The sequence below is a fragment of the Ochotona curzoniae genome, unplaced genomic scaffold (genome assembly GCF_017591425.1).
Source record: "Ochotona curzoniae isolate NIBS_2020 unplaced genomic scaffold, NIBS_Ocur_1.0 contig_1302, whole genome shotgun sequence".
Taxonomy (NCBI): Eukaryota; Metazoa; Chordata; class Mammalia; order Lagomorpha; family Ochotonidae; genus Ochotona; species Ochotona curzoniae.
This window is the reverse complement of record NW_024465035.1, coordinates 12,657,026-12,681,813: the sequence shown is the minus strand read 5'-3', so window position 1 is coordinate 12,681,813 and position 24,788 is coordinate 12,657,026. Positions and strand designations below refer to the sequence as shown.

The 24,788-nt window shown below is 41.0% G+C and overlaps 1 protein-coding gene across 2 annotated transcripts in view; it reads right to left on the bottom strand.

Annotated features, from left to right (window-relative positions):
• CMC1 (C-X9-C motif containing 1) overlaps positions 1-17,915 on the bottom strand; it is a 42,255-nt gene extending 24,340 nt beyond the window's left edge. Inside the window, exons 1-3 of one of the 2 annotated variants that reach the window (XM_040963862.1) lie at positions 17,717-17,915; positions 11,971-12,132; positions 7,165-7,254 (exon numbers count right to left, since the gene is read on the bottom strand). In XM_040963862.1, the coding sequence (XP_040819796.1) occupies positions 7,165-7,254; positions 11,971-12,132; positions 17,717-17,741 (277 nt within the window). In that variant the 5' untranslated portion in view covers positions 17,742-17,915. The remainder of the gene's footprint in view (positions 1-7,164; positions 7,255-11,970; positions 12,133-17,716) is intronic. The other variant, XM_040963871.1, reaches the window with a different exon arrangement.
• Between the last annotated feature and the right edge of the window lie 6,873 nt (positions 17,916-24,788).

Below are 24,788 nucleotides of genomic sequence, written 5' to 3'. Positions count from 1 at the left end.
TAATTTTTTTAAAATATTTCTTCTCTGTTCTTTGGATGGGACACTTTTACTGATATTCAGTTTTTTGACTCCTGGGAAGTTCCACTCTTTATTGCATAAGCTATTGTATCTTCCAGTTTCAGAATTTCCAGTTGTGTCAACTTTTCTTTTATGGCTTCTTTTCATCTTATTCATTCCATTTACATTTTTCTTTGCATTCTTTAGCAATAACAAAAGCTGCTTTAAAATCCTTCTCCGCTAATGCCCACCCCATTCAAGCTATCCTGAGGTTAGTCTCAGTTGATTTGAGCCTTTAATGGCATTTTGCCTGTTTCTGCATACACTTAATAATTTTGTATTGTGTTACAAATAATATGACAAAGTTAGGACTCTGTTTTCTCTGGTCTTTTTAAGTAAGATTTAATTTGCTCTGCAGGTAGATACAAGCTACAAATCTTGATGTCTCTGTGTTGTTACCGAAGTTTATTTTAAAGAAGGTAACAGTCTTTCATTTTGGAAACTAGGAAAAAGTTATACATAACAAACCACCATTTTCCTCTCACATTTCTAGACACTTATTAAAGACTGGGTGTACTTTTTCCTATATGTACATGATTATTTTGTGATAATTACAATTGCATGACTATTTGATACTTACTTGATTACTTACATATTTGATTATTATATGATATGGTTTACATTGTATAATGTTTATGTTTGCTGAAAATCATACATAATATCAACTATTGATTATACATTCTGTGTAGTTACGGTTTGTTGTGAAAGGAAAGCGATCTAGGTTGAATTTTAAAAGAAAACCAAGGGACAGAAATGTCAGTTTTTAATCCATCACTGTCAAAGTAGAACATGTGTACAAACTGTACACTAACATGCCTCAAACTATTTACATATCAATAAAAACACACCTGTAGAGCCTATTCTTATGTCTCTCTTTAAAACCAATACTATCATCTAGAAAAATGGTTTCAACTTGAAAGTCTAACAAAATCCTTGAGGCTAACATTCTGAGTCCTAACTCACAAAAAACAAAACTAATATAAAAATTTTCAATATACGTCTTCCGCTTCTCTAACTGCAACTCCACCGTCTTACTCTGTTAAGACGTATAAGACAGACATCATCTTGTGTTGCCTCTATTTCAAGACGTATCCCAGACGTGTCGATTCTTACCTCCAACCCACTGCCATCACCCTTCTAACATATCATAATTTATCACACTGCAATAAAAGCTAGTCCATATCCTATCACTCAAGAAAGGATTTAAGCTTTAAATCTACAATTCTAATATAATCTACAGTCATACACAAAACCAACTGCCTCCTTTATTATTTATCCAACACACACTCAAAATTCTTACTAGAAAATGTATTCCAGTCACAATATAATTATTATCTATGCTATTTGCAAACAATTTATCAGTGTCAGGCTCCGATTACCTAGAAAGAATGCCAATTACAAATGGAGGATCATCAGGTAGCTTGTGAACTGTGATTTTATAGTTTGGTTTTAAATACACGTGCATAGTACTGGTTAAATACCATATTTAATTTTGGATTAATTTCTCTGAAGATGAAAGAATTTAAGCCTATTACAAGAAAATAATTGAAAGTTGATATCTAGGAATATTGGAAGAATAAAACCTGTTAATGAAGTACTTGCAAAAGAGCAACATCATACTTCATAGCACATTAAAATTTTAAGCTTAAAGCCATGTAATACTTTTCTGTTGTGTTCAATGTAGACTTTTCACAGTTGTACCTTCAAAGATGAGTGATGTAAATTATTGACTTATAATATTCATCTGCCCTGACAAAATTCTCTAATTTAGTCAATTAAGTATTTGACATGTAAACATTTCATTTACTTCATAAACTAAAAATGTACCATACCATTCTCTGAAAAGCAGTCATTTTATTCTGGGGTATTTGTGTGCAGCTACATGTATTTGTACTTCAAACGATCCTATTATTAGAAATAAGGCCATCATATCAAATACTAAGCCTAATAATAGGGGTATAAATTCACAACTATAACTGAGAAGCACTGTATCAATTAGTGCAAATCACTAATACTTTGTTCTGTTTTGAAAATGAGACAGTTCTTTTTGTGACTGTTATCATTCTGTTACCCACGGTTTTACTGACATTATAAAGGCCACATGAACAAACACAGATACCTACTAGTAAAGTGTTAGAACGGTAAGCATGACACCTCTGTTCTAAGCAGGGCCGGTGTAAGGTTGAACGTTAGTGTGCACCTGAGAACTTGAGTTTGGGACGTGTTCCCACCATAAACTAACAGATAAAGAGCTCACTCTGTGCAAAATGCAGTCATGCTGCACACCTGGGTTTGTTTTTTTTTTCTCGAAATCAGAAATTCATATACGTAAGGCAGAGTGCGCCCTCTTAGAAACCTGCACAGGGATTCCTCTGAACTTTGTCTTACGGGCCCTTCCCTTTCGCTATTTTGGCCTGCAGGTTTTTGGTAATGAGTCTTAGCCATGAGTAAGGCTAAACGCCGAGTCTTCCCGACAAATCACCAAGCCGAGGGAAGGGCCTAGTTATCCCACAGGGCAGAGTAAGAAACACTCCCTTATATTCATCTGTATTTCTAAGAGAACATATTTGTAGCAAATATTTATCATACTCGACTTTATGTGTCATCCTCGTAATATAGCCAAACCAATCTCCAGAGGCGCTGTAGTTCCACTTCAATGTTAATGCTGATGAACCGGCTTAATGACAAGAACACTGGCAACAAGGATGGCACAGCTCAACCGTCTATGCAGAACATTTCACAGGTTCAAGCAACACCTGGACAGAAGACTAAACGCAAACTGACATCCATATGGGATGGAGCACACAAGGCCAAGTACACAAGGCAAGGATTTTAGCCATTAGGCTACCACATCAGGCCCTAGGAGACTACTGAAAGAAAAAAAGTCCCAAGCCATCTCTGATGTCTTAGTACTGTTTTGGTCTTGATCACAGCATAAACAGAAAAAGGCGCCTCTGATTTTAATGCAAATGTGCTAATTCAACCCATAGACTTTATAATAAATGTCAACTACACGTTTCAAAAATGAAATATAAGGAATTTTTTAAAAAATTGCAATTCATAGCATCTTTCCTTTATAGAATTTCTGTTTCCACAAGAAAAATTTAATAATATTGAATGCATACTTTACCACAACATGTGACCAGAACTATATCCTAAAGACATAAAAATCATTCACAGAAAATATTAAACTTTAAATTGCTGAAATTAAAGAAGTTGAAACAGGCACCCCATTGAAAACAACCCCCAAAGCTTGCCAAATAATCTCCCTAATACACAGCTTTGTAACTCTGGGACCCAAGAATAATGATCATGGCCACCACCACTGCAGGGAATAAAGTAGGAGGGAGAAAAGAGACAGTCGTAGTCATTCTAGAATTTTCCTTCAGTTTCATTTCCAATGTACTCAGTGTTGTTAATTTTCCCAGTGTTTCAGTCATTTAGTCTAGTGGCACTATTCAAAAGAACAGTATTGACCTTAGCGATTATGTCAACGACTTTTGACTACACCGAAGTTCATAATCTTGAAGTTTCCACAGACATTACACACCTGAACTCCAAATTCTAATCTTTAAGTCCAGCTATCTTCACTAACCAAAGTACCAGAAGGAAAGGTGTTATGCATTACTTTTCTCTTCAAAAAGAAACAAATTTTAATGTTCTATTTTACAACCACCAAACGTATTCTGTAGAGACAGTTCTAAAGTGGATAACAGTTTAATATCAAAAGCACTGCTTAACTGTTCCCCAAAAGCTGAGATGCTTGTGCATCGAGTTTCATTTATCTCAGCATTGAAATGGTACAGTTACCGTGAGTTGTACAATCACTATAGATTCATTAGTAAAGTTAAAATTTCAAAAGTATTAGGTTGTATAACGCAGCATTCCACATATTATCTGCTGTTTAAGATAAACTGTTACTGTGTTCAAACATTAGGTGAAATGTGCAACTCAGACTAAATCAGTGTACAGATCAACGATGTATAGATAATGAAGGTATCAGGGAAACTGGTTAAAAATAATGATGACAGAACTGGTAAGAATATAGCAACCTGGCTGAAATTGATATTCATTAGGGTCCTCTCCACATCAATAGGGAGCATTTGGACTCCCTGGTCTTTATCTGTGTCCCAGCTGGTAATGGTTGAAGGTTAATGCTTTACCCCATTCTGTTCAATTTTCTATTCTAATTAGCCCTCCAAATCTATAGCTGTGAGCACCAAGTGTCTGTGCTCAAAAGAAACTAATTAATGCTAGCAAATTAGATCAAGTCCAAAGATGCAACAGCCAAACTCTTAGTTAAACGCTCCTTGTTAATAGGAAGTGTGGCTGTCAATAACTGCTGTGGGTGACTATAATGAGGCATCTTTCTTTCACTGAAAGTGATTTCATTTCTCTTTGTCCCTGGAAAAGCTGTTCCATTCCCCTCACAAACCTAAGTTGCTGGCAGTGTGACCCAATTCTTAAGATCAGCTGGGTTGCAATCTCACACACACACACACACACACACACACACACACACACACACGAAAAAGCTTTTCTACATAATGTTTCAGGCATTTAGCACAAACTTAGATCACTTACTAAAATTCCTATGTCTTTATCCAAAAATGACACAATTAGCATGTATCATGTTCTTATGTAAAATACTATGATTTGATAAAGCAAAGGGGCTATAAGCAAGAAATAAATAGCAGAGTCCTGATTCTAAATTATGCCTTAATGTTCACTTTAAATGCAGTTTGCTTCTGCTGCTTGAACATTAATATAAATATTCTTCCCCAATTCACATGGTTAAACAGGGAGAACATTAAGGATTTGGTAATCCTTTATAAAAATAATCAATTTTAAATTCTGAAACACTGGTTTGAGCCATATGGCCTAAAAAAAAAATCAATCCATGATTATAAGAAATTCAAATACTCAAAAATCAATCATAGTATGCATTCTGATAAGCACAAATGCAGTTAAATAATCCAAATATATTTCAGGTTTAGGGATGCTTTCAGTATTCAGATTAAGAAGTTCTAAGTATTCAGTAAGCACATTTAAAATCATTAACCATGTCAAAATCCTAAACAATTTTTGAAAAAAAGAAAATGTTGCAATTTCTTTTCCATGCCATTAAAAATAGCTGTGTGAAAAATATTTTTATTATTATAAGTGGTTGCATAAAAAATGCTTTATATTCTATTTTATTTCAAAGACCAAAAGCAAAGGTTTACTGTATAAAGGTATTCTAAAACCCAAAGCTGTGCAAACGTTTTGCATTCTCATCTAAATCATCAATAAAATGCAAACAAAATGTAATATAAATGTAATATAATTATAAAATGTAAGTAAAATGTCATCAAAATGTAAATCTGCAATTGAGTTAGCTAATTTTCTCTCTTTCCAGATATAAAAATAATGTATCACAAACAGCATACATACAACTTCTTATAACTTTAGACAGATAAATCAGAAGTAAATCTTTCTAGTAACAGAGTTAATTCTTATGTATTCAAGATTTATTCATTGTTATTAGAAAGGCAGATTTACAGAGAGAAAGATCTTCCATCTATTGGTTCACTCCCCAAAAGACTGCAACAGCTGGAGCTGAGCCCATCCTGAACCCAGGAGCCAGGAATTTCTTCTGGGTCACCCATGCAGATGCAGTGTCCCCAAGGCTTTTGGCCATCTTCTACTGCTTTCCCAGGCCAGAGGCAGGGAGCTGGAGGGGAAGTGGAGCAGCCAGGACACAAACCTGCACCCATTTTGGATCCCAGCGCATCCACAAGGTGAATATTTAGCCACTAAGCCATAGTGCCAGGCCCCACTAACTTTCTTAACCCTTGTAAATTTCATTCTCCCTCACCTGAATTAGAATATGCATATGTATTTTAAAATTCTGAGGCAAGTGGAGGATTATCACTTGAGACAATCAGCATAACACCTGCCTGTGCCAGATGTGCACTGCATCTTACCTGCAGGTGCTGGGACTGGTTACTCCAATTAAACAACTAATTCATGGTCAGAGCAAGAATAACATTGAGTGACTCTCCCAGTTACTAATTTATGAATGAATTTCAAAGTGGAATAGGTCACTGAACAACACAGATGACCATCACATAATGGTGAGTGTAAGCAATTGCCCTTTTATTTTATTGCCTCCATCTATCCGCTGCAAAGATCATCTCTAAATGGCGGGAAATGGGGGCTGATGGAAATGTTCTCGGCATCTGTATATCACTGACACACTGCTAAAACCAGACCTCATACAGCCTGGCTCTTCTGGAGAGAAGCTCGCAGTGCCCACCATCATCCTCACGAGAAAGTTAAGGAGAGCCCAGGAAAGCAGCCAGATTCAGCTCAACTCTGCTACATTATGATGAAAAACCTAAGACATGAATTTTTTTTAAAAGGGTCTTTGCTTCTAGAGTAATTCTGCCATGTACTTTTCTAACCACTCATCATACATACACAGATTACAGCCTCATGTTTTCACCCTCGGCTGCTTTGGTTCCTTCTGCTGGAATGTTACATAGTAACCAACAATATGCCTCTAAGCATGTAGGACATAAGTAAATTTCACGTGAAAAACATGTTCTACAGAAAGCTTGCTTATAGGTGTTCATGGATTTATAATAGTATTCTCCATTTAGAAGCAAAGCAAAACAAAACAAAACAGACACTGGATTCACTTTAGGTCCTACTGGGACTTCATGAACGGACAATGACTTTAAGGAAAATCACGTTGGAACATATGTAGGAATATGTTGATAGATGAGAAGCAGGCACACGTTAGATTTGATATGCTTATTTTCCTGACAAAAATCATCAGAATAATTCATTTCTCCAAAATACATATACCAATTTTTTTCTCATATATAGCTACACTACTGGGAAAAATTTTTTTTACTAGTAATCTGAGGGAATATTTTTAAACTGGAAATGAATTAAACACCGCCTGGAAGTTCTGAAAGCTGAAACACTGGTATCTCAGGGAAAGGTGAGAAGCAATTCATACATATTAATTCATTGACTACTTGGCTCTGAGGTTAAAGATTAAATTCAGATCATATTATTAAAATGAAATTGATCTTCACATGAATACTGGAATCTTACCTTGAACTTGTTCAGAACACCTCTCTCTGGCCTTTTCTCTCATTATTTTAGGGATCAAAACATCTTTTTCAACATGCCTGAGATGCTGTTCTGGAAAAAAAAAAAAGGTATAAGTTCCAAGTAAACCAATAAATTAAATTTTAAAAACTCAGCACTCTAGTTCATTTAAAAGCCTATGCAGACAAACTAAAAAGATTTAATTATGTATTCTAGACATAGAGTGATGGGGAGAAAGGCAGAAAAAGACAGAGGGAGAGAGACAAAAACAGAAGGTGAGAGAGAAAACACTTCCGTCCCATTAGTTGGACAGTAGAATGATGGAGGACAGGTCAGGCTAAATCTAGGAGCTCAGAACTCCATGCAGGTTTCCCACCAGAGTAGCACAGGACTAGGCACTTGACCATCTTCCACTGCTTTCCCAGGAGCACTAGCAGGGAGCTAGATCAGAAATGGACACAAAATGGCTCTCAAATGGCACGCCGCCATCATGGGTGGGTGGCTTTTTAACCAGATATGCCACGATGCCGACCCCAAAATCTCTTTCACAACTTGATAAACTTGAGATTATTGCATTCACTGAAAATCATTCCGGGTACTTGTTTTTAATATATAACAATAATATAAAGTGTGAGAGATACAGGCAACATCTTTCTAAAACTTCCTGCATACTGAAATAAACACACTTACCTCATACTATAACCTATGTAATCCATCCATTTAATGGTCAAAATTAAATCCTAAATCATTTCCTTAATAAAACACAAAAAGCTTTTTCACCAATATTGATATTCAAGATTAGATATCATGATGAGATTAGAAGACGGAGAAGTAGCCCCCTGACCTAGGACTAAGAGTAGCAGAAAAGTCCAACTACAGATCTCTATATAAAACAAAGCTCATGGGATTCCTACATTTTACAGCTTCCACAATAAGCCACCTGCTCTGGAATCCCACCTGCTTCTCAAATTCCGAGTTAAACAAGGGGAAAGTGCCCTCATGAATCCAAAGTAACAAGTGACAAGCTGGCTTCCAGGGACGAAGGACAGATGAGATCAACCCACAGATAATCATATCCCCACAGAATACCCAGGTGAAAAACTGATGCCAATCTGGGTGCCCATGCTGCAGAACAGCAACCATGGGGTTGCCAGAAAACTGCCCTACAGGAAACTAAGTGGTAGAAAGACTTGAGGAAGTGTCAAACATCCCCCTTCTCTGCTGCCCTCAGAACATGTGTAAAAGATGTAAATGAATATAAGAATTCATCTCCAAAGGGACCAGAATGTTCCCCAGAATCCAGTGACACCCAGGAAGACCAGGAACCCCAACTCTTTGTGGTGCTCTGCTGTTCCCAACAGCTTCTAGATCCAGGCAACTATGAAGTGACAATGCATACTTTCAGAACACCTCAAAAGGCAAACAAAGTCAACATACAAGATCCAGGAGTCACTCAGATATAAAGAAGGACATACAGTGAAACAGAAGAAAAATTCTATTCAACACAAAGGAACCAATCCATAAGAGTTGAGTAAAGGCAGTCAGATTTTGAAGAACACCACATTCACTGAGGCAAATAAAAAAAAAAAATGAGTCCTCAGACAGAAATAGGTCACAGATCACCTTAATGGACTTTGATGAAATCTCTAAAAACCCCGAATCATAACAGACACAGTGAAGAACACTCTGCCCACAGAAAGGCATGAGAACCAGCTGTACATCCCATCTCACCGACAAGCTGTGGATGCAGCAAGTCAACAGAAAAACAAGACTGAAGTTCTGACAGAATTACTTCATATCCAAGATTATAACAATCAATTAGATCACCAAGTAAGACCAAAGCTGGATCACAGCTCAATTGTCCAATCCTCCCTTTGCAAGCACTGGTATCCCTTATAGGTGCAGTTCATATCCCAACTGCTCCACTTCTGATCCAGCTCCCTGTTTGTGGCTCAGAAAAGCAGGAGAAGATGGCCTAAAGCCTTGGGACCCTGCACCTGCATGGAAGACCTGGAAGGAGGCCCCTGGCTTCTGGGTTCAGATGGGCTCCGCTCTGGCCTTTGTGGCCATATAAGGAATGAACTAGCGGATGGAAGATCCTTCTCTCTCTCTTAATCTGCCTTTCCAACAAAAAATAAACAGATGTAAAAGAAAGAAAGAGAGAGAGAGAGAGAGAGAGAGAGAGGAAGGCAGGCAGGCAGGCAGGCAGGAAGAAGGAAAGAAAGAGTGAGCAAAGCTAGGAATGAGCATTTAGTCTAAGTTGAAGCACTCCCATACCATGTCACAATGCCTAAAACCCAGTTCAAAACCCAGCTCTGGTTCCTCATGCCAGCTTCCTACTAATACAGACACTGGAGGGGTGATGGCTTCAGGAACTGGATTCCTACTATCCACACAGGACACTTAGGCTGTTAGGACTAGTTAGGCTAGTTTGGACTGTAACGCAAAACGCCCACATGCAGGTTCTCCATTTGTTGTGGCTCCTGCAAGTACGGCAGCAGATTCATTCTTGCTACATGGTCTGCTTCAAGCCACTACAAACAGCCCACATGCAACCACATGGAAAGTACCATTCTACAACACAGGATGAAAGTTGGGAGACAAGGTTGTGGTACTGGCATTCTCTGTAAAATAAAATCTGCCACAGGTAACACAGAATATTCTATTAAAAAACAAAAACAAATCCATGATGATAAATGAGGATTCATAAAGTGTATACACACAGTACTTGTGCTCAGCATGGTAGCCTAGTGGCTAAAATCCTCACATTGAATGCACTGGGATCTCATATGGGTGTCGGTTCACGTCCTGGCTGCTCCACTTACGTTATACTGATCTACTTAATAAAATCAGTTTCAAAATTTTATCTCCTTTGCCCTATGCAGTTTTAATGCATACAAGCTTAATGTGTTCTAATGAATCTAATCTTTAATCCATAAATCTTGCAATGATCTTCAGATTTTTTATTAGTTCCTTGAATACAGGCATAGCTTTATAATACTAAACCATTTTCCATAAGTAAATTGTAGCAAATTTAACTATATTATCTACTGTTACAATAGTCATATCAAAGACATTTTAAAAATTATTCCCAATAATTCCTTAAATTATTCTTCTAAAACCTTCTATGGTGAAGACACAATCCTAAAACTCCATGCATGTTGATTTCAATTTTCCAAACTCTTGATGTTAAATCAGAAATGACAGTATTAAGAAACGTATAAATTCTGATAATTTCTCTTACTTGAAAATCTACAAATAGCAACTATTAATTATAATCTTATGTATACATACAATTTCAAAGCTATTTTCAACAGTAGATACTGCACATTTACTTACAAAATTACATGATTCCATTAATTTAACGTCATTCCGATTTTAGCATATGTGCTGCCAAATCGAGCACTGGTGATTTAATGTCATAGCGGTACATCCTATGTTAGACATTCCAACATGGTCTGCCCTTCCCCCTCAATCAAATTCTAAAAGTTTGCTACTACAAAGTCATATGAATTTATACTGGGACAAAGAATCAGGGAAAATTTCCAAAGCTCTAACTTCTCAACATTCTATCATCGCCTGAAAGTCAATTTTCACCTTTTTCTCTGGCTGAATTTGTTAGCTCAGATTCTGCTCAGGGGCTCACATGCTCTCACAAGATGGCAGCACCATATTGCACGGTTCCTGACAACAGCACTGGGTAGGAACCCACAAAGGAAACAGTGCCACAAACCAGAGCGTTACTGACTTTTTCATAGGGAAGAACAAGATACATTAAGAGCAAGGCAAACCTCTTCAGTAATGAAAACATTCTGACTTAGAAAAGCTCATTCTTTATTGAAGATAATAACACTTTTTAACTTCCAAGTTAGACTAGCTCCTGAAAAAAAAAATTGGGGGGAGGGCAATATTTTACTCTGAAGAAAACAAGAAAAATGCTTGCTTTAAAGTGTCCTCATTAACATCAGTTTCTGTCTTTAAGTGCCTCTTCTTTACTAGCTACCAAAAGCATCAAAAGGGAAGGCCCCAGACAGATGACAACACATACAACACAGCTAGACCACAGCTATCACTGTTAGATTCCCACTGCTTGCTTCACACCAGGAAGCCAGACAGACTCCAGCTCTGCAGAAGACAGACGAGGATGCCGAGAACCAGCTGCCCAACCTTGCCAGCTCACCCAGATCTTCCTCCTGTGAAGGTAGCAAAGGTGTTGGGGACAGAGGTCTTGGGCCGCAATCCTTTCACCTTACTCCCTTTGAGCCCACCTGGACTAAACAGAAAGGGAAATCAGTAGAAGACATTTTTCTCCTCAATAATTCTGGTTGCCTCCTGGCTGTGACACAAGGAGATGAGGGCAGTGTGAACCAGACAGTCTTCATAAAAAAGGCCCTCTCAGGTCCACTTTGCAGATGAAGAAGTGGAGGCCCACAGATGTGAACTGGAGCAGACCTCTGAAAAATTGGCAATGTCTAGTTCACATAACCAAGTTCTAGACTGTCTAGGAACCACCCAGAACAGGGTGAGGCAGATGGCCTCTTCAACAGCCAAGCTGAATTCTACAGTTAAACTAAAGGACCAAAGCAAGCCTTAAATAACACAGCTGGCTTTCAGAAGCAGCATTTGGAAAAAGCATCAACTCCAAGCTTCATAATTCTCAATTTTATTCAGAAAGCCAAGTTCATATACAATGATTTTTTAATCCCTACCACATCAAAAAAAGAAAGCAAGAAGTGTGTGAGCTTAGGCCAAGGGTGAAGACACTGGTGTGCTGTGAAGTCCTGGGGTTCAACAAGGGCTCTACTGTACCCTCCCACTGATGCACAACCTGGAAGGTAGAAGGGATGGCAAACGTCGTGGAACTCCTGCGACCAGTGAGAGACCAGGATCGCGTGGCCACTGAACAGTAGGAGCCACACGCAGCTCCGGCTACTACTGCCAGACTGAGTTCACGCTCTCTCTCCGTGTCTCCTTCACAAAACCAAAACATAAAAATTAAAGCAAAAGAACGGCTTCTTAAGCTGACTTTAAAGCACTTTCAAAGAAAGTACGCAAAATATTAATCAGCAATCTAATTTTTATAAGCTCAACCTCATACAAAATGTGAAAATTGCATCAGTGAAACAGAGGTGTTTGTTTCTGCTTAGTTTCTGGGTCATATCTGGCAATGTGCTTCACTTGAACTTTTTTGTCCTGTCAGCTTTCACTGCTAATAACCACTGTGTTCACACTAGTTGTGCCCATTTCCCAATAATATCTATTTCTTGGACCTCAGATTTTGCAGATTGTTAGGTGTGAAAACTTCCTCTTCCTTCCACAGTACTTTAACCGACATGTAGCTAGAAGAGACAACAAACCTAAAAGCATACCGAAGCAGGAAATCAACTTACACAATGAGACACGCCAGTTTAAGAAATGTGCTATAATTTCCATTGCCTAGTTATTTAAATGAACTAGTTTTCACTTTACATTCATCTACAAAGGGTGAAACTTCTATTCTTACATGCATTATTTACTACTACTATTTTGTAAAAAAAAAAAAATCAGCAGTCATCGGGGAACAGACACAAAAATGCGACAGAAATGAGAGTGTATGTGTGGCCTTCTTAGCAATACACTGCCTCACTCATGTATTTTCTCTCTTAAATAAACCTAGAAGAATATCCAACTCGATGAATGTCCCTTAATCCCTTTGTCCGTCCCATCCCTACTAATTCTTCTTCATCTTGCAATATATCATAAAGTTTTTACAAAGAGCATGTAGTTGGGGATGGCCTGGTGCTCAACAGGCTACTTCTCTACCTGCAAATGCTGGCATCCCACTGGGTACCAGGTTGTCTCTGGATGAAATTCAAGTTTACTTTCAAAACAAAGAGGTACCCAAATGTCAGGAAGGTTGATGAAAATTCTTCAAGAATGGTGACACTATAAAAAGTATAAATGCTTCCACATAATTCTGCTCTGTGTGAAGACAGATGGACCCATCTCCACCTTTACTCAGACAACATTTTCAACTATCTTTTATTAATGAGGAACTTCAACTTAAATTTTCTACTTACAGCTTCATTTTTGTCATCCTGAGCATTTATCCTCTTTATCTGAAAAATCAGCTTACATTTATATCGTACACAGGAGCACAATGAATATTTGCAAAAGGGTAGAAGGAATGGTTGAAGAAACCATTTTGTACCCATCAACTCAATTAAAAGCAGGTATAAAGAAAACTGGGATTCGGAACTCAAAGTAAGCTGGCAAAAATTCAGTATAAGCAAACTCTAGTTATGTCTTGTCTTTATTTACCTTTGTTAGAGCTTACTCAAAAATGCAACTCAATATCTCTTCAACCCAAAATTCTTCCTGACCCCAAAGCGACTCTAAGGGATTGCTCCTTTCTCTGTCCCCAAGATTCACCCTCCCCAAGGCCTTAGGACCTTAGGACACATCACATAATACATGTGATCTGCCACTGGGTCTATGGATGCTCGACCGTGCTGCTTCCCCTGGCACCAAAGTCAGATGCTGCAGCCATCCATGATAAGCACGGGGGCTCTCACCTCTTTTCTCTTCTCCCTTATCCCTGCTTTCTCTTCACCATGATGGTGGGGGTGGAGGGGACACAATGCAGCCCTCACCAAGCAAAGAGTCCTATGGGTCACTCAATTCACGTGGATTTTCTGGATTCCAGAACAGTTTGGGAGTAAATTTCTGCTGTTTAAGCCACCTGCCTCTGTGTTTGTGAGTCAGTCAGCCTACAGTATTTTGTTATTATAGTCCAAGTACCCAGGGACATATCTGGGAACCAGAAATTCTCAATGCTATCTGTACCTGTTACAAAATTCTGATGCTGGGGCCCAGCTCAGCACAAATAAATCATAAATGCTGGGGTTTTTTAAGCCCTTCTTCCACTCCCTCCCCAAAAAAACTCTTATACACAGCCATACTAAGAAAAATATATTGTGATGTCACAGAATGACTGATCTCTATAACTCCTAGCATATAGTAAAAACACAATAAAGCCATTATCCCATGCATATTTAAAAGACCCAGTATTTCATGATTACATATATTTATTCTCTGAACAAATGTTTGTGAGGCAACTACTCCATGGCTATCACCATGCCAGGGGGCGAGCATGCAGGGCTAAGAGGGGCAGGCTTTCTTATTCTGCAGCAAAAACACTTGAAACTCTACATTCCAATTAAGCATGCTTAGATAATTAACATATCCTTTGATCTGTAAAAATTTCTCTACAATAATTCTTAAGCAAAAAAATAAAAAAAGTAGGATAGTAAACACTTTAATTTCCCCCTCAATCTCATTTTAAAATGCAAAAATAAAACGGGCTGTGTGAAAGAAATGAGAAGTATTAACATTCTTATTTGGGCACAAGTCTATTTGGCCGACTTACATCAAGTACGAGATAATAGTTCTCATATTTTTTGACATCTGTAAGTGCAGAGATGTCTACAAGCGCTCTCCCAGGCCACAAGCAGGGAGCTGGATGGGAAGTGGAACTGCTGAGATTAGAACTGGCATTTATATATGGGATCCTGGTGCATTTAAGGCGACGATTTTAGTGCTAGGCCACCACGCTAGGCCCCGGAGTAGTTATTTTCTGTGGAGAACTTTCTAAGTGGAAAGCCCCTTGAGACTCAATAAATATAATCATGTAAACAAAGGCTTCAAGGAAACTTAACTTCTATATCTTACTCTCCCTACTTCTCATCCTCAAATCTCATATTATGCCATTTACCTGTCATTGATACTGTCTCAACCCAGATGTTTCGAAGAATGGAACTTGCATTATTTTTAACATATTGTCTACCCATTACTATGTCAATTAATTCCATAATGTTGTATATTGATACTGAGGCCTTGTTGGGGCTTTTAACTGACCGGATCTTTACTCTGTTAGACCTATCTTCAGACCATAGAAGGTCTCCCCAAGAGGCCACTGAACTTATCTGGACAATAAGACGCTGAACTTTATGCTAGGCATGTGTTTGCAAGCAATGAATCTCAACTGAACTTGAACTATGGTTATGCAACAAGGTGGAGGAATCCACCATGGGGGGAGGGGTATGGGAGGGGTGGGGGGAATCCCCAGCGCCTATAAAACTGTACTACATAATACAATGTAAGGAACAATAAAAAAAAAAAAAACTGATTAAATGGCAGTATCTGAAACAATGAGTGGATCTTACTAAAGGCCAAATTTGGTGTTTATTTCCAGCAGCCTTCCTGCAGGTGGGTGAACCAAGCTCCTACTAATGAGAGAAAATAAACAGGTTTATCCTTTCTGGTCACCCAGCCCCCAATAAACTTTTTTAAAAGATGGTGAAATCACATAGAAAATATCTGGTGCTTACTACACAGGTAGAATACTGCCCTTTTCAAAGTAACATTTTATTTTTTTAAATATACACACATTTATTTGAAAGGCAGAGTGACAGAGTAAGACAGCGCAAGATACATTCCATCTGCCGCTTCACGCCCCAGGAAGGCCACAAGGGGTGGGGCTGAATCAGGCTGCAGCAAGGAATCAGGAACTCCATTCTGGTCTCCCGCTTGGGTAGCAGGGACCCAACGCACACGAACCATCAACCACTGCTCCCCTAGAGGGTTGGCAGGAAGCCGAATGGGAAGCAGAGAAACTGGAGAAAGGAGGGACCCTGAGGACTGAACCCACCATCCAGGACTCAGGGCCCCCTCCCAATCCCTGCTAATGCAGTACTGCCTTCAATTCCTCGGGTCTCAGTCCCCCTGAATACCTGGTTACCCAGCACTACGGTAAACCTCCTAGACCTCAGCTGCCTTAAATGCGCACCTGCCTAATTAAACTTAGTGACCTTCAGGTTTAAATGGTGAGCTCCAACAATCCCCTGAGGCATGCATATCTCAGTTCACTAACAGCCGGCACCTGCCAGTCCCTGATCCTCCTTATTCCCCTACCCTGAGGCCATTAAAGATGCCTTTCCCCTTTGTTTTCTGCTGTGCTCTGCTTTCACTATCTCCCTACCCCTTGCTACTTCCCCGGCTGAAATAAAGCCCTCTGGTGTGGTTCACTTGCTGTGTCTGGCATCTTGGGTTTGCAGCATGATCTACAACGGGACCGGAAGTCCAATCACCTAGATTTCCTTTAGAATTGGCTGTAGGCGCAACCAGCTGTGTAGCCTTGAGCCAGTCACAAGACTAGAGAGCTGAGAGGAACCGGAAGGTAAGAAACTGGAAACAGGCGTGAACAACACGTGCTTCCAAATTTCCTTGTCCATCTAAATGAAACAACAAACACATGTGAAAGACTTTAACCGGGGCATTTTCAGTTTCCTCAGCTGTATAAGATTGCAAGGTCAGTTCCACTTCAGAAACACCAGAATCACCTAGGACTACACCTTAACATTCCTCAGTCACCCCCTCATTTACACCTCGTCCATCCTCCTGGGTTCAAATCAAGATGTTCACCCTGAGACCCAACACGACCCAATACCTTCCCTGCATTCCAACTACTGGAAACTGTACTCAAGCCGGGTTATACTGCTTATCCACCACACACACTCACCTCATCCCCAAGCCATGAAGTGATCTGGTCACGATGTGTCTTGGAATTCCTTCGTGCTTCAAACAAGAGTACTCCCTGACTGTACCACTACCAAGAAACTTGGGGCCTGGGATTCCTCATCTAGAAAACAACGACCAGACAATCCCCCACTCCACACAGCCACTCTCAGATCACTGAGAACACTGAGCTTGTTAGAAAAAATATAAGGTGTCCAAAAAAATGTACGTTACACATGTAGTTTGACCTCCCTGGGGGCTCCCGAAGTTTCTCTTTCACTTCCAGATCTCCAAAGGTTTCAAGCCATACTACCACCCAATGTGTTGAGGGCTTTGCATTCATGAATCAAAGGAAGAGATGGATCGATATAATAAATAAATATATGTGTATATATATATATATCCAAAACGAATTTCTAGATCCATACTTTTACATAAACAGCCTAAATTTTCAAGAAAATATGCAGATGGTCTTCTACAAAGAGAATTCTAGAGTAACAACTACTGCAAAGACAAAGTACATGACAGTTTAAAACATTCCAGCTTTGAAGGCTCCCTTCCCCTCTCCCCCATTAAACGCCTTGTCACAGGAACGGTTTCTTGAACTCCTAAGGACGAACTGAAGGTTCGCGAACCTGAGAAAAGGAATATGAACTCCTGCACCGGCAGGCATACGCAATTTCTTCTGGGTCAAAGGTGCCTACACCGTACAGTGCTTATTCTGTGCCCTTAAGCAGAGACAAGTATGGCGAAGAGATGAGCTGCGCCTGGAGGAGGAGAGGTTTGCACGTCACCAAATGGATAAGGAGTCGCACGCAACAACCGCGAAGCCCATCACCTAACCCTCACCCCAGCGAGCCAAGAAGCCGGGGCCGGCCAGAAAACACCACAGAGGGCGGGGTGTGTGCAGAATCGGTGCTGCCCTCGGGAGCTCGGGCCTTGCCCAGCCCGGCGGCGCGAGCCCAGCGCCCCGCAGCAAACCACGCAGCAACCCCCGTACCTGCGGGGTCGGGGTCGAGCGCCATCTCGGCGGGGAGGTTCCCGGGGAGGGAAAAGGGGCGGACAGGGGAGGAGCTGGGCTCCACGTGCGCTCGCCCGGAGCTTCCCGCTACCGGGAGCCGCGGGAGGAAGAGGAGGGGCACCAAAGGGAGCAGGCGCGCGACGCCCTTCGCGATGATCCGCCAGCTCCTGGCAGCCCTTCCCTCGTTCCTGCTTCCGCTGCCCAGTGCGCCTGCGCGCCGCCCGCCCAGGCACTGGAGTGGAAATCTCTGTGGGAAGGTTCCAACGAAGGGGGCGTTGCTGCGCGCCGAGGGGCGTGGCTGCGCGCCGAGGGGCGGGGCCGGGCTGCAGGCTGAGGGCGCACCCGGGCTGGAGCAGAGCCTAGGTTGGAAATCATCATCGCCATTCCCAAGTGGGAGCCTCCTACTGTATATCTGAAAACCAAATGAGACTAGATCGTTTTCTTCATTAACGTGCATTCATTCATAAATACTGCGAGCCAGCCAGGCTCCAGCAGGAGCCATAGTGGAAAACACCTGAGAAAAACAAACAGAAAAAAAAAAACCGGGTCGTTTTCCAAGGCCGGTGTCCGCAAAGGGGAGTCAGGCTTACAACCTGCTGGGAAATGCGCTCAGCGCCCACGCGCGTCCGTGCGCAGCCCACCCGCACGGAGCAGGTGCGCTGTGGGCCCTTCTCCCGAGTTCTAGGGGTTTCTGTAAGAGCCCCAGGGCGTCCAGTCCGCTTTGAGGGCTGTTTCAAGCCAACTCTACCGATTAAAAAACGAAGGAAGATAACCACATCCTCCTTAAAACTCCCCTGCCCCTCCCATAGAAGGAATTTGGAGAGTGGGGGGTCGCGCGCTCAGCTGACCCCCCACACCCCCAGCACCAGCCCCTCCGGGACTTGCCTTCCTGTCAAGTCCACCTCGACCCTGCTCCAGTCTCCCCTGCCCGGGTGAGGCGTGGCCGGGGACAGATGGGACAGATGTTTAGAAAAACAAGGAGCAGCTGCCTCTTCCCTGCAAGGGATTTGGGGCTTTCAAAATGATCCCCTCGCCTCCTACCTGCAGGCCCTGCTCCCCCGCTGCTGCTTCCGCCTGGTCAGTTGGCAGAGAAGTTGGACGCAGTCGAGCCGCGCTGGGAAAGTGGGTCTCTGCTCAGCAGGTGTTCTGTTTAAGGGCCTGTTTGGGCATCAGGGCCCTTAGTGCAGCTGTAGCCCCAGGTGCCAACGAGGGGGAATTAACTTTTCCTTCAGCCAGGCGGGAAAGAGGGTCCTTCCCCTTGCGTGTTTTATAAATGTGCTTAGCACACCGAATGCAGAAATCAAAAACAAATCATTCTGAGGAAATGTAGTAAGACCCAAGTGAGGCATCCGCATTCAAGCTAGGGAGGGAAAAAAAAAAAACCTGAATTTGAAATTTGGGAAAAGTTTCATAAAATGTTGACCTGGATCATACAGAAATGTATAGGAAAAGGGTAGATATAAGAATAATTGTAAAAGAGGAACGAAGACTTCCTGATTGAGTTTAAGACACTGGGGAAAACCATTAAGAGGCTTTCCAAACGACTCCTTTCCTCTGCCAATATTTTCAAATGGGAAAATCATGGCAACATGTGTATTCATGGCCACAACAATCTCTCCCTGATCCTCATTGCTGGGCCAGTGTCCAGGCAGACAGCAGCTAGGAAGAAATGGCAGTTGCCATAGGGAGCAGTGACTTTGGCTAAACCATGCTAGACCACGTGGAGGTAAAAAAAGAAGTGCTTGCAATGTAGACTGGCCGTTGAAAATACACACAGAGCCATGCATCTCTGTATTTTTTTCTAATAGGCAAGGCATGTTTGAATAGAAGCACATATCTTGTTTACCAAATCAGTCCTGACTGGAGGTAGCAGTCCTGTCTGCTGCCTGTAGGTACACACTTATTTTTTGAAAGTGAAATGGCAAGTCAGCCCAGCTTGCTGCGAATTCTGCCGAACATCACAAGTAAAGGCTTTGCACCCCAAGTCCTCTCTACGCTGTCTTTGAGTCAACGAGAATCAAATGTGTGAGAATCAAGTCAGATATTAGATGCCCCATCCCTATTAGTGGACGGAGTTTAGAACAAGTTCTTGCCTGGATCACTAACCAGTCCTTGGTGTCCCTGACTGCCTTCTAAGCAGCATAGTTTATCACCTGGCACCGCAAGCTGGACCTTCTCTGACGCGAGTGGACTCAAGTGCACGCCGGCCACAATGATGAAGCTTCCAAAGCTGGATAGCTTACACAGCAGAAACTGTTATTCCACAATTGAAGGCTAGAAATGTGACATCAAGGCATCAGCAGGTTTGGTTTCTGCAGATGCTTCTCTTCTCGACCTGCAAATGATCACCTTTCTGCTGTGTCTAAGACAACGATTTATTTCTTATTTTGAAAATCAAAGTTACAGAAAGAAAGGAGGAGAAACAGAGATCTTCCGTCTACTGATTCACTCTTTAGATGGCCACAGCAGCCAGTGCTGGGCCAGGTCTAAGCCAGGAGCTTCATGCGTGTCTCCTATGTATATAGCAGGAAGCCAAAATATTCGAGTAACTTTCTTCTTATCTCCCAGGTCGTTAGAGGAGAGTAAGATCAGAAGTGAAAGAGCTGGGACTTGAACTGGCATCCGTATGGGATGTGGCATCACAGGCAAAAACACGTCTACTAAGTCACGATGCCAAGACCCTACTTGTGTCTTCACCCTGTGTGTGTATCCTGGTCTTTCCTGGTAAGAACACACCACATTTTGGATTGGGACATACTCCAGTGAACAAACTAATAACCTCATTTTAATTTAAACTGCCTTATTAAAGATCCTCTCTCCAAATAGGATCACAAATTAAGGTTTTTGAGGTTGAAACGTCAACATATGTATTTTGGAGGACACGATGAATGCCCTAACAACACTCAAGTTGTTTGCAAAGACCTAACATCCTTCCTGAATCACAAATCACTTGACTGCAGCCCTGGCAACCTACCTTAGCCCAGCTGCAGCTGTTGCAGCCATTTGGGGAGTGAATGTGTGGACAGCAGGTCTCTCTCATTCTGTCTCTCCTCTCTGACTCTTTCAAATGAAAACATTTTAAGCTACTTTTTGGCTTTTGAATTGAGATGCAAATTATGTTCTGTTCAGTGAAGGACATACGTATTTGTGTAGTTTGATGACTTTCTATAGATAGATAGATAGAGAGAGAGAGAGAGAGATACAGATATGCATCTTTTAACTACCAGCCCTAACAAGGCACAGAATATCTCTCATAACCCAAAAGGTTCCTTGATAGTCCCGTCTAGAACAAACTCATTCCCAGTGTAAGTCTTCTTCTCTTCCTTTCCACCAGCACTGGTATTTGAACCTTACGTACCTGCGATCCTACAGTGTGCACTCTTTCATATCTCACTTTTCTTGGTCAACTCTGTAGCTATGAGCTTCATTCATGTTGTGTGTATCTCCATCTCTGTTCTCCTCATGTGCCACTCAGTGCATCACTTATCCTAGCCTCAGTCACTGATGAGAGTCCACCTCAGTCATTGATCTGAGTCTTAACGATGACCTATTGCAAATCCTGATGGTATTGTCTGATACTCAGGAGGTCATTCATGAGCCATAGCCTGTGCTGCTGTGAGAGTCATCCTTTTCCTCTTTAGTTCTTGCTTTCTGGTAAGCTGTTCTTTTCCACTGCTACCATACTACACACAACTTACACATTTTTTAATTGTTCAGAGCTACTCTACCCTACACATTAGATTCTATATTTAAATCAGTATTACGTGAAACATCCTTCAAATGAACAAAGGTGATTCAGCAGTGTGCCCTGTCACTTATCAGGTGAGAAAAAAAAGTGTGAAAAACACACATCTCTCCTATCTATAGTTCATATTTTGTTTTTGCCATGTATTGTTTTCTGGGTGGCCTGCTGTGAGACACAATTTTCTCTGAGGTCAGAGATTTTTATTCCTGAAAAATAAAATAATGCAAGTAATACTAGTACCATAGCGGGAGTTTTATAGAATTTCTCTTATTGTGATCTTGGGCAGATGCTGTGATCCTCTGTAGAATTTCTCACAGGAGCTGATGGAGAGCAGTAGTGCTTTTTGTTGTACACTGAGATTAAACTATCAGGGACATTCTACTCAGATGATCACTTGCACTGAAAACAACTCAGGGAACTTCTTACTCATTTCCAGGAAAGAAAATTGTCCTTGCCCAATTAAGCTAAAGTAGGGAAAATGTCTGGAATGCAGCACCCACTATTCCCCCCTTAGTCAGATTTCCTACACGTCTTGCTCTGTGTGAGCCCTGAGGACTCAGGCCCCACCCTTGCGGATCTCAAGTACAGAGAAACAGAAGCAGACATACAATGTATGATGTCAATGACAGAAAATGTTGTGGCACTCTAGAGATGAAAATCAACCCAACATCCAGAAGACTTCATATAAATGCTGTGTCATGAAAAATAAAGAATTTAAATGGCCCGGTGCAATGGCTCAGTGGCTAAATCCTTGCCTTTTAACCGCCAGGGTTGCATACTCATGCAGCTCCCAGCTTGTGGCCTGGCAAAGCAGTAGAGAATGGCCCAAAGCCTTGGGACCCCGTACCTATACGGAGACCCGGAAGAAGCTCCTGGATTCTGGCTTCAGATCAGCTCAGCTCTGGCCACTACAGTCACTTGGGGAGTGAATCAGTGGCCAGAAGATCTTTCTACCTGGCCAGAATAGTTGCTTAGTATGTATTTTAAATTATGTTTAATTTTAAATTAATTTTTATTTAAAAAAAGTTCGTGGGATATTTGATCACCTGGAATTCTAACTTTCTTTCATTTTGACAAAAAACACTACCAAGGAGACTTCTCGCTTTTTTTAGCTACTTGTTAATTCATGAGCTCTTGGATTCAAGGGGTTTAGCTGATTTATGGCCTAGACCTTGCTAGATATGCCTTAGTCTGATGTTCCCCAGCCTTCTCTCCATCCAACTTGCTTGTCTCCTTGGTTTCTACGGAATTCCTACTGAGTAGCGGAACGATCTTCCTTGATCTGATTTTTTCACTGACATGTGGTTTTGAAATAGTCTATGACCCCTAAGTTGAAGGACCCATTTAGCTGGAGTGACTGGCTTGGAGAGAGAGCTCTGACCGATCTCTCCTTTTTCTCTCTTTGCCCTTTTCCCTGGTGCTACAAGCAAACATTTCTTCACTGGCATTGATTTATCATGCAACCATTCCTCAATCCATTCTTCCGTTCAGGGCTTGCTTACAGGAGACAAAGGGTGTGATCTCATCTATTCTATTCCTATTTCAACCTATTTATTTTTTATACTCTGATATCAGGAAAAAAAACAAAATCTGGGAAGAAAAAGAAATACATGAAAATTTTTTTGAATAACAATCCATCTGTAAAATATTGCTAATGACAGCCTCTTTAACGTACCATTAAGAGGGCAGCATAAACCATGTTTTCAGAAAAGATGAAAAATCATACTCATTAATTATTTGAAAGTATTCTAATTATGGAAATTATTAGTTGTAAAAGATTGCATATCCTATTTGCTTTCAGCATGAAATATACTTTCTTGAATTTGTAGACTAATTTTGCCTGGCAGGTTGATGTTTAAGCATAAGTGATAGCATATTTCCTCTGTTAACTAAAAAAGTTAAAAATAAAAACTGTCAACTTCTGATGAACTTAGAGGTAAACATTGATAGTTATTATGTCATTTCAGATAAAAATTATGATGACTGTACTTGCCCAAAATAAATGGACTTAGTGAGAAATTCCTTATTCTCAGAGGTTTTGATATTTAATTGTATAAGGAGACTGATGTTTGCCAGATAAAATTCCTTATTATTTATAGTTTTAAATAATCACTGATATAAAAAAAATTATATATGACCTGATTAATAATACTTGTTGGGTTGCTGTTGTGGCGCAGTAAGCTAAGCCTCAGGGTGCTGGAATTCCTTATGAGTGCTGGTTCATGTCTCTGCTATTCCACTTTTGATTCAACATGGGAAAGCAGTAGAGGATGGTTCAAATTCTTGGACCCATGCACCTACACTGGAGACCTGGAAGAAGCTCCTGACTCCTAGCTTTGGATTGAATCAGTTCTGCCTGTTGCAGCTATTTGGGGAATGAACCAGCAGATGCACAACCTCTCTCTTTCTCTCTCTCTCTCTCTCTGTGAATCTGCCTTTCAAATCAAAATAAATAAACCCTTTTTTAAAAAAAAATTCAAGATTCATAATGTACAGTATTGTTCTGAGAACCGAATAAAGATATAAGTAAGTGCTAAGTATTTGTGTTTGGGTCTGAAATAAAACCAGCTAGCATCTTGCATGGGGCTGGGTACATGGGATGCAGTGGCAAGATTTTTTTTTTCTGCTGCACCTGCATTACTTAAATTTTTTTTTTTACTTCTAATTTTGAATTTTATGGTACAATTCTGTAGAGTTTAGGATTCCACCCTCTAACCCCCACCAAATTCCCACTCGGAAAAATATTTGGAAGGTAGAGTGACTAGAGTATGTTGAGAGAGGAGATGGGGGATGCGGAGAGCAAGGAAAGGTGGTAGATTTCTGCTTGTGTGAGAAGGAATGCCTCCTCAGTCACTGATGAAAACCTAGTGGAGGAACTGAATTGAGGGACAGAAAGCAGTGTCCCCCCACACGCACTTACTCGCTTGTGCACACATATGGATGTGTATGCACACACTGATTTATGTATACGAGACTGACGGTGAATAAAGATACTTGAATTAGAGGTTTAAACTTTCCTGGCTTAAAACTTTCCCGGCTGGTGTTGTGGCATGAAGGGAAAGCAGCCATTTGCCACACCAGCTTATCCCAGATGGTTGCTGGTTCAAGTGCTACATGACTTCACTTCCAAACCTGCTCCCTGCTAATGGCTTATGGAAAGTAGCAGAAGATGGCCTAAGTATCTAAGCCTTTGCCTCCCACATAGGAGATTTGGTCAAAGTTCCTGGCTCCTGGTTTCAGCCTCACCCAATCCCGACTGTTGTTGCTATCTGGAGATGTCTCTCTCTTCTCTCTCTCTCCCTGGCC